This window comes from Ciconia boyciana, chromosome 3 (assembly GCF_034638445.1).
Source record: "Ciconia boyciana chromosome 3, ASM3463844v1, whole genome shotgun sequence".
In the NCBI taxonomy this organism is placed as follows: Eukaryota; Metazoa; Chordata; class Aves; order Ciconiiformes; family Ciconiidae; genus Ciconia; species Ciconia boyciana.
In genome coordinates, this window is record NC_132936.1 from 46,269,165 (window position 1) to 46,278,450 (window position 9,286).

General features: G+C 62.8%; 1 protein-coding gene across 1 annotated transcript; it reads left to right on the plus strand.

Moving 5' to 3' along the window:
• Window positions 1–6,311: 6,311 nt before the first annotated feature.
• Window positions 6,312–7,784, plus strand: POU3F2 (POU class 3 homeobox 2). The gene has a single exon (XM_072857867.1). The coding sequence runs from the start codon at window positions 6,393–6,395 to the stop codon at window positions 7,698–7,700; it is 1,308 nt and encodes a 435-aa protein (XP_072713968.1). The 5' UTR covers window positions 6,312–6,392; the 3' UTR covers window positions 7,701–7,784.
• The last annotated feature ends 1,502 nt before the right edge of the window (window positions 7,785–9,286 follow it).

Sequence of the window (9,286 nt, forward strand, 5' to 3'; positions counted from 1 at the left end):
CCGAGTGAGGAGGCGCTGGATCAGGTGTGGTGTTGGGCTGTGTGACTCGGGGCATCCCGCAGCGCTCCGTCTTTGCTGCTCCGCAGCCAGAAGCGCTCGGATCCCGCCGGGCCGGCCCCGCTGCTCCCCGCGGGCGGCCGGCGGAGGATGCGCGGCGGCGGGCGCGGTGCGGGGCGGTGCGGGGCGGCGCGCACGGCCGCTCCGCGCGGCCGGGGCCGGGGCCGGGCCGGGCCGGGCCGGGGCCGCCGAGGCGCCTTGCCCCGCCGGGAGCCCGGGACGGCCCGCGGCGCGCTCTTATTTTGGTTGGGAGCGGGCAGCGCTGCCGGATGGAGCCGGGAGAGCGGAGGGAGGCGAACTGTGCTCCTCTGTTTGGTTTAGGGTTGGGTGTTTTTTTCTTTCCCTTTCCCTCCTCTCTCTCTCCCCTTCCCTCCTCACTATAGCAACCAACGCCAGCCTGACAAAAATGCACCCTCTGTGGACAATGGCCCAGCCTTCCTGCTCGCCTCGCTCCTCTTCTTCCTCGCCGAGCGAAAGAAAGTTTCCAGCCCCCCCCGCTTCTCGCCTCTCCCCCCGGGGCAGGCTCCTGCGCAAATCCCGGCGCGGGGCGACCGGGCCACGCTCAGCTCCGCCGGCACCGGGCCGACCCCCACGGGGGGAGCCGGGGGGACACACGACAAGCCGCCCCCCAGCCGGGGACCCCGCTTCCCCCAGCCGCCCCGCCAGCGGGACGGGGCGCTTCTGCCCGGCCGGCGGGGGCTGCCCCCCGTTGCGTGGCGCTGCAAGGGTTTGGGGAAGGGGTGAGGCCGGGGGGGCTGGCGGGACGCTCCCGGGCCAGCCGCAGCCCCGCGTCCGTGTGCGGGGCAGCCCTGCGCGGCCGGGGCCGGAGCGGTGCCGCCCGCAGCCCCGGCGGTGGCTCAGCCCCGGCCGGCTCCCGGCTCCCGGGCTCGCCTCTTTGGTGGCGCAAAACGGCGTCCCCGGCCTGGAGCGGCTTCTGCTTTGCACCGCGAGCGACCGAGCGGGGCAGTGGCGACCCGGAGCCCTCTGAGAGGGCGCTTCGGGAGAGGAGCGGGAGCTGTGCCCAGAAGTGCCCCCAAGGCCGGAGGGGGGAGGGAGGATCGCGTCCCCCGGTGAAGGAGGGACGCGATTCCTCTGAGCTCTTCCCGGGGTGCCTGCTTGTCTCCACCAGACGTGAGCGCTGAACGAAACAAACAAGAAAAGCAACCGTTAGATTTGTCAGAGAAGGCTGGGCACTGGTCTCCCTCCCTCTTGCCTTTTCCCCCCCTTCATTTAAATCTGTGGCTGCGTTTCGTCCTGCACACCTCCCCGGGCGGCGCAGGCTTGGGGAAGCCCCGGCCGAAGCCGCTCTCCCGGGCGGAGAGGCCGGACCGCCGCCCGTCTCCCGCCGCTTCACCTGCTGCCCACACCGGTGAAACGCCCTGCAGCTCCTTCGCGGGGCGGTCATTCCCCAGCCAGGCTTTTGAACGCGAAGTGGCAAACTCCGCAGCACCAACCGCGTCTGGGTCTGTCTCCGAGACTTCAATAAACAGGCTGTATTAACTCCATCCAGAATTTATCTCGTAGACTGATGGAATTTGTCTTTTTTTTCTTCTGCTCCTTCTGCTTCTCTTCCCCCCAAGGCCTCATATTCACCGCTCAAAATTTAGCAGCCTGCCTTTGATAAATTACTCAAAGTAATCCCTGCAACAGCTAAGTCTGACTGGCTGACGTTGTGTTAGAAGTCTTCATAGCGGTATCTGTCTATAAAATATTCACTTGCGGACTACAAAGGGTGGATCATTTTTAATGACAAGATTCAGAACTGGAGGATGAAGGGAAAAGATTAATATCCGTGAATTCAAATAATTTAATTTCAAATACTGAACTTAGAACATTATATCCTACTAGTTTAAACAGTGATGCAGATAAAATAGCAGAGTCTCGGATGAATGAAGTGGCCCCAAGAATAGAGTTGCGGGGAATGTTGGGAATGAACATTAATGCAAACTTTACAGGAACTTTATATTTTTTTAATTCCACACCTTTCTATCTTCTGGGATAATCAGTATTCTAGCAGGGCAAAAATGTATAGGATATTACACGCGTGTGTGTGTCTATCTATATATGCAGGGGAGAGATTTGCTTTCCTCTAGAGATAGGTGGAGAAATCTATTTAGACGGCGGATTTTAATTTCAATGGGTAATGTGAGCTTGTGCAATCAAAGTTATCAATTTCTGTCCTTTTTGTTTAGATTTCTTAGTTAAATGTGTTTGTTATATCTACCCCGAGGAGAAGCAACTTGAAAGTGTAGCTTTTGAGTCATCTTATAAATACATCCCTGAGGCTGCGGTTCTTGCAGCTTTAAGCAGTTTTCATTAAAGCAGCCAGCTGCCTCTTTGTGTAGATTGGATTTTTTTAAAGCAATCACTTGTGAAGCCCCGGCCTCAGTTTTGTCTCTCCGCAGGCCCTTAAAGTTGAAGTTTCATTCATGTCTTGGGTCTCTCCACCGAATCAGACTCCTTGGAGCAACACTGGAAAGAGCCACACGAAAGTGCAGGCTTGAATACCTCATAGAGAAAGGTTAAAAAGGAAGCAGAGATCAAAACAATCCCATCTCACAAAAGGTGCATTAAATGCGCCCCAGCAGTAAGCACAAATCTTCCAAGTTGGCCTTTAAAGGGAGCACCAGGAGCCTCACGTTTATTGCACCCAGCAATTCTCTGAGCAACTCGCCGCGCCTTTGCACTCCTGGCGCATTTCCTCCTAAAACAACATCTAATGGGAAGATAATAGAGACACAGAAAGGAGGCGCGGGGATATTCCCCCCCCCCGCCTCCTTTCCTTTTAGCTGCTTGAGTCTATCTCAAGGCTTTGAGACCAGAGCTTAAAATAAGCTTTTCACCTGTAAACAGAAGAGGCATGTGCAATACATGTTACCCACCCTACAAACGCGCGCACCCACAGGCAGGCGAGAGGGTGTGTTTGGAGGGCGCTCCCCAGCCCCCAAGAGCCGGGGAGGCTGGCGAGCAGCGGCTGGGAGCCGAGGCTCGCTGGGAACGAGCCGTGCTCGTGTTTTGCTGCTGGAAATGCAGCTTTCTCTCCGGCGTGCACGGAGTTGAAACGCCAAGGGAGCCCACCACCTCGCACGCCGGAGCCCGCCGCAGCAGCCCGAGGCGGGTGGCGGGCAGGGGACCCCCGGGCGAGGGGGTGGCCGGGCGTGGGGCGGCCGGAGGGCTCCCGGAGCCCGCCAGCGTCCCTCTGCATGCACCTGCTGTGTATGCAGCACCTCGCCTCCCAGCCAGGAGAGAGCTCCAGTTAAGTGGCGCTCTATGTATTTTATAGCGAATATTCTCGAGTAGCTGCACTGCAATGAAGGAGATATCAAGGAGGCCTGTCAGTTCAAAGCTTTTGGGGTTGTTTGAAAATCTTCTTCACGTCAAAGTAAGCAGCCCTAGTATTTGAACAGCTGCTTTGAACAGTGAAAAGGGCTGAGCTGAATCAAAACACTGCAGTGTCTGCCCAAGACACCGCATCACCTTCAACCTGCTTTTATACGAGCAGAGAAAAGGAAAGAAAGGCTGGTGAGACCTCTAATCCCGCGGGGTCAGCTCCGCCAGAAAGGGGGCACATGACTGTCTCTTTCACATCCCGAGCGCCTCGGACCCGAGCGGGTCCCCGAGCGGCGGCCGGAGCCGGAGCCCGCGGCGGGCAGCGGCGCGGCGGTCGGGCGCTCGCTCCCCGCTCCCCGGCGCTCCCCTCCACGGGGGGAGCCGGGAGCCGGGGATGCTTAAGGAGCGCTATTAATGACAGGGCTAACAATGATGGGGAGGACGAGGAGGTGGAGTCTGCGGCGGCTCTGAATGCACCGGCCGCGCTCCTCGCTGCTCCCAGCTGCGACTCCATAGGCGTGCGCTCAGCCGGGGAGGGGGCAGGAGGGACGGCAAGGGGCTTTGCTGCGGGGCGCGGGTTTTGTCCGCCTCCTAATGCCGTGTTGCCACTTCGGTAATTGCGTGATTACCGTTAGCCTTTGAGCTCTGCCGCTGGGGCGGCAGGGGTGAGAGGCACGCAGGACGGTGACCGCAGGCATCACCGGCCAGGACGGAGGGCCGGGGAGGAGGCGGGGGGGCGAGGTGCTCGACCAGCGCAGGGCTGGAGGGGTTTTCCCCCAAAAAAGTGATGGCTGGAGCTCGCTGACCCCCGCGTCCCGTCTCCTCGTCGTGGCGAGCCGCGGGGAGCGCGGTGCTGCCGGCGCCCCACGGGGACCGGCTGTGCGTGGACGCGCGCACGCCGTGGGGCCGGGGCGCAAGGGAGTTCCCTCGGACGGTCACCGGGGTAGGTCCGTGCCGGCCGAGCACCGCACGCTGGAGGCACCCGCGTGAACATACAGCCCCGATAATGACGCGTGGCGTGGCCCCTCGAGTCGCGTCCACGCATGAACTTTTGGCAGCGGACCTGGAGGCGGGCTGGCGGGAAAGCGGCCCCCGGCAGAGCCTCGGCGGCCCCGGGAGCGGGGCGGGAGGGCTGGCGCGGGCGCGGGGAGCAGGGCGGCTCTCCCAGGACGGTCCCCGCGATGCTTTGGCGGAAGCCTGCAGCGGACTTGCCCTTTTGTTTTGTTTCAACTCACTGGTCTACACCTAATTGGGAGGAGAGACACGAGAAAATGAGCATCAAATTATAAAATTCCTGTGTGCCCAGCTGTTTCCACACGGGAAACAAAAGGCAGAGCTTCACTTCAGAGGCACTGACTTCCCTCCCCGCGACGCTCGCAGAACAGGCAGTATTGTTCTTCCCTTCGCCTGCACGTCGAAGAAAGGGGAGAAAAAAACCCTTAGGAAGAATCTCCACTCTTTCATGGACAAAGTTTGCTTCCCCCCCCCCCTCCTCCCTCCCTCCCTCCGTCCCCACCCCCGGCAGAAGGAGCTCTTGATACGCCGCTGAACTAACGAAAGGAGGTAACTCCTGCTGCGCCCCTTGTCTCAGGGCACTGGATATCCTGTTTATGCTGCTTCTGTGTATATGTTTATGTGCAGGAGCCCATCCCCCCGCTCCTCCACACCCCCACGCAGAGGAATATTTCCAGGCAAGGAGCCTTTCCAGCGCTCACGTTAAATACGATGATTTATAAACAACTCGCAGAAGAAAGCTGTTTCTTGTTAGTAGTAATAAATTCCCCGGTCCGCCCTAGCGCATTATTTCGATGAAGATAGCGGGAGCCTGCGACGCGCACCTACCCCCGTGAGCAGTTTATTTTCGAGACAAAGCTATGGCTTCCAGCTCAAAAATGGGCAGCGAACTCTTTTCGCGGCGGCCAGCCCGGGCGCTGCTCATTCCTAGGAAATCCGGATCCAGTTCCAGGCTCTCCTTCCTTCCTGTCCGGGCCGCAACTTCTTTTTTTTTTCCCCCTATCCCCCTCTTTTTTCTAATTTTTTTTTTTTTTCCCCTCCTCCATCCCCCCCCCCTCCCCCAAATCTTCCGTATGGATGCAGAGGCGCCGGCGCCGCCGAGGCGGCCCCGCAGGCACCCCGTCCCCCCGGGACGGGACAAGTGGAACAATAAATACCACCTCCGCAGTGCCGAGGTGCGAAGCCCCGACATCCCCGGCGGAGCCGTGTGCTGCGGGGAGCACCGGGGGCCGGCGGGCAGGGAGGGGGCCGCCCGCTCCCCGCCCCCGGGGGCGCGGCGCTCCCCGGCCCCGCCGGCGGGGCTGGCTGCGGGGCGGCGCTGCGTGCGCTCGGCCCGGCTGAGAAAGTTGGGGGCGGGCGGAGGGGGGTCCCCCGCCCCGCAGCACCCGCCCCGGGGCAGCGCGGCCGCGCTCCGCGCGGAGACCCGCGGCGGGGCGCGGGCCGCGGCAGGGCGCGAGCAACAGGAGCCGGCGGGCGGAGCGGCGGCGGCGGCGGCAGCCTCTCCCGCGGGGCGCGGCGCGGCGCGGCGCGGTGCGGTGCGGTGCGGCGCTGGCCCGGCGGGGCGGGGCGGGGCAGGGCGGGGCGGGGCCGGCGGCGGAGCCCCCTCCTGCCCTGCGGCCCCGCCCCTCCCCTCCCGGCCCCGCCCGCCGCCGCCGCCCCCCGCCCCGCGGCCGCCGCTCCCCCGCGCCCCGTTCCCCCTCGGAGTTGGGTTCCAGAGGGCGGGCGGGGGCGGGGCGGGGGGCGGGGCGCCGCCGTCGGGGCGCGCCAATGGTGGGCGGCGGCGGCGGCGGTTGCCAGGGGCGCCCGCGTCCGTCAGGGCGCGGGGAGCCAATGGTGTGCGGCGGCGGGGCGGGGCGGCCGCGCGTGCCTTCGCAGTGGGCCCCGCCGCGCGGGCCGGGGGGGCGCGGGCGCCGCGCGGCGCCCGAGGCGAAAAAGTAGCTGTCAAATGCGCGGCGCCTTTAACCGGCGCGATCAGTGCGGCTCGGCGAGTCATGGCGACCGCAGCCTCCAACCACTACAGCCTGCTCGCCTCCGGCTCCCCCATGGTGCACGCCGAGCCGCCCGGCGGCATGCAGCCCGGCGGCGGCTACCGCGACGCCGGCGCCCTGGTGCAGGCGGACTACGCGCTGCAGAGCAACGGGCACCCGCTGAGCCACGCTCACCAGTGGATCGCGGCGCTGTCCCACGGCGGCCCCGGCGGCGGCGGCGGCGGCGGCGGCGGCGGCGGGGGCGGCGGCGGCGGCGGCGAGGCGCCCTGGTCGGCGGGCGCGCTGGGCCAGCCCGACATCAAGCCGGCGGTGGTGCAGGCGGGCGGGCGCGGCGACGAGCTGCCGCCGCCGCCGCAGCACCCGCCGCCGGGGCGGGCGCCGCACCTGGTGCACCACGGCGGCGGCGGCGGGCACCACGCGGCGGCGGCGGCGGCGGCGGCGGCGGCGGCGTGGCGGGCGGGCGGCGCGGCGCACCTGCCGCCCGGCATGGCCGCGGCCAACGGCGCGCAGGCGGGGCTGCTCTACTCCCAGCCGCCCGGCTTCACCGTCAACGGCATGCTGGGCGCCGCGCAGCCGGCGCTGCACCACCACGGCCTGCGCGACGCCCACGAGGAGCCGCCGCCGGGGCCGCCCGGGCCGCCGCACCACGGCGCCGAGCACCCGCCGCCGCCCCACGGCCCCCACCCCGGGGCGGCCGGGCCGGCGCCCGCCGCCGCCGCCGCGCCCCCCGGGCCGCCGCCGCACCACGACCCGCACTCGGACGAGGACACGCCGACCTCGGACGACCTGGAGCAGTTCGCCAAGCAGTTCAAGCAGCGGCGCATCAAACTGGGATTTACCCAAGCGGACGTGGGGCTGGCGCTGGGCACCCTCTACGGCAACGTCTTCTCGCAGACCACCATCTGCCGCTTCGAGGCCCTGCAGCTCAGCTTCAAGAACATGTGCAAGCTGAAGCCTTTGTTGAACAAGTGGTTGGAGGAGGCGGACTCCTCCTCGGGCAGCCCCACCAGCATAGACAAGATCGCGGCGCAGGGCCGCAAGCGGAAAAAGCGCACCTCCATCGAGGTGAGCGTCAAGGGCGCGCTGGAGAGCCACTTCCTCAAGTGCCCCAAGCCCTCCGCCCAGGAGATCACCTCGCTCGCGGACAGCCTACAGCTGGAGAAGGAGGTGGTGAGAGTGTGGTTTTGTAACAGGAGACAGAAAGAGAAGCGCATGACTCCCCCGGGAGGGACGCTGCCGGGCGCCGAGGACGTGTACGGGGCCAGCAGGGACACGCCGCCGCACCACGGGGTGCAGACCCCCGTGCAGTGAACTCGCGGCGGGGGCGCCCGGCCCCTCCTCCTCCTCCTCCTCTCCTCCTCCTCCTCCTCCTCCTCCTCCTCCTCCTCCTCCTCTCCTCCTTCCCCCAACTTTTGATTGTCCTCCTTTTTGCTTTTTTGTTTTTCTTTTTTTAATTATTATTATTTTCTCCTATCTTTAAAAAAAGACAAAAAAACAAAAAAACCGCGCAAAAAAAAAAAAAAAAGAAAAATCAAAACGCGAGCGAGCGAGCGAGAGGGCGAGCGCGAATCACAGCAGACAGACAGACAGACAGACAAAGCACCTGCACCGGGCTGTCCCTTAGACGGTAGCAGGTGCGATGCTGTATTTGACCTTTCCCAGGCGAGGGCCCGTGCACCGGAGTGGAGCGAGTACCGCGCACAGGCAGGCAGGCACCGGCAGGGCAGCGGCAGGCACCGGCAGGGCAGGCACCGGCACCGGCACCGGCAGGGCAGGCACCGGCACCGGCACCGGCACCGGCAGGGCAGCGCAGGGCGAAGCAGTCCGCACAAAACTCCCTTGCTCGCTGGCGAAAAAATACGGCGCTGCCCGGCCGGGGAGGGGGCGGGGGGTGGGGGGGACGCAGCCACCTCGGGTCCCCTCCGCAGCCCCCTCCTGCCACACAAAGGCAGATTGCATTGTGGAATGTCGCTCGGTGTTGGCACATGCTGCTGTGTTTATTTTCTGTGGATCCCCTGTAGGAATATATGAAAAAAAAAAAAAAAAGAAGAGAAAGGAAAAGCTATCCCTTTTGATGTAGACAGTATTTAACCGTACCAATTTGCACTGCAAGAAAATCGAAGTTTACATAAACAAATTCTTTTTTTTTTCCTTTTTTTTTTTCCTTCCTTTCCGACCTTAATTTTGCAAATGACTTGCATTTTCCACGGTGAGCGTTAGTCAACCAGTGACCGGTCTACAATATGTTACTGTGTTTTAGCCTTTGCTTTATGTGTATATGTGAACTTTTGTTATAAACAAGTCTTCTTAAATATGTGTAACGCTTATTTTCTCCTTTTACCGTAGCAAAAAGAATGCGTATATCTGTATGTATGTATACATATGCATGCGTGCATAGAAGTACATATATACACATATATATGATCTATATGTATACATATGTGTATATGCACCGCCAGCTTCCATTCTCCAGAGACGTGACTCTCGTAATTGCTTAATATACGCCTTCAACGGCAAGAGTCGAGTTTGGAGAAGGGAGAATAATGCAAATCGACAAAGTAAACTTCATTTTCAGGCAGTGTCCGGGGGCCGAGGCGCAGCCGGAGGGGGAGAAAAAAATCCATGCAGCCCTTCCAGGTTGTGTCAGGGCGGGCGAGCAAGGCCCGGTGTGGGAAAGGCAGAGACGAAACAACACGTTTCCAGAGTTTTCCCGGAGAAAGTGGCACTTCCTCGCGAGGGAAAGGGGACTATTTAGCTTCCCCTTCCCTTCCCCTCCTGCCCCCGAGGCTCCCCGTGAGTGCCCTCGGCACCCCCGGTCCCGCCATCCGGGCAGCCCCTGCTCGTGTTGGCCCCAAAACTTTATTGCCTTGAGCAGTTGCGCACCAAGGCCGAGGCGG

Bases quoted from the DNA above. Each gene is read 5' to 3' on its own strand.
- POU3F2 (XM_072857867.1), top strand. From the start codon at position 6,393: ATGGCGACCGCAGCCTCCAACCACTACAGCCTGCTCGCCTCCGGCTCC.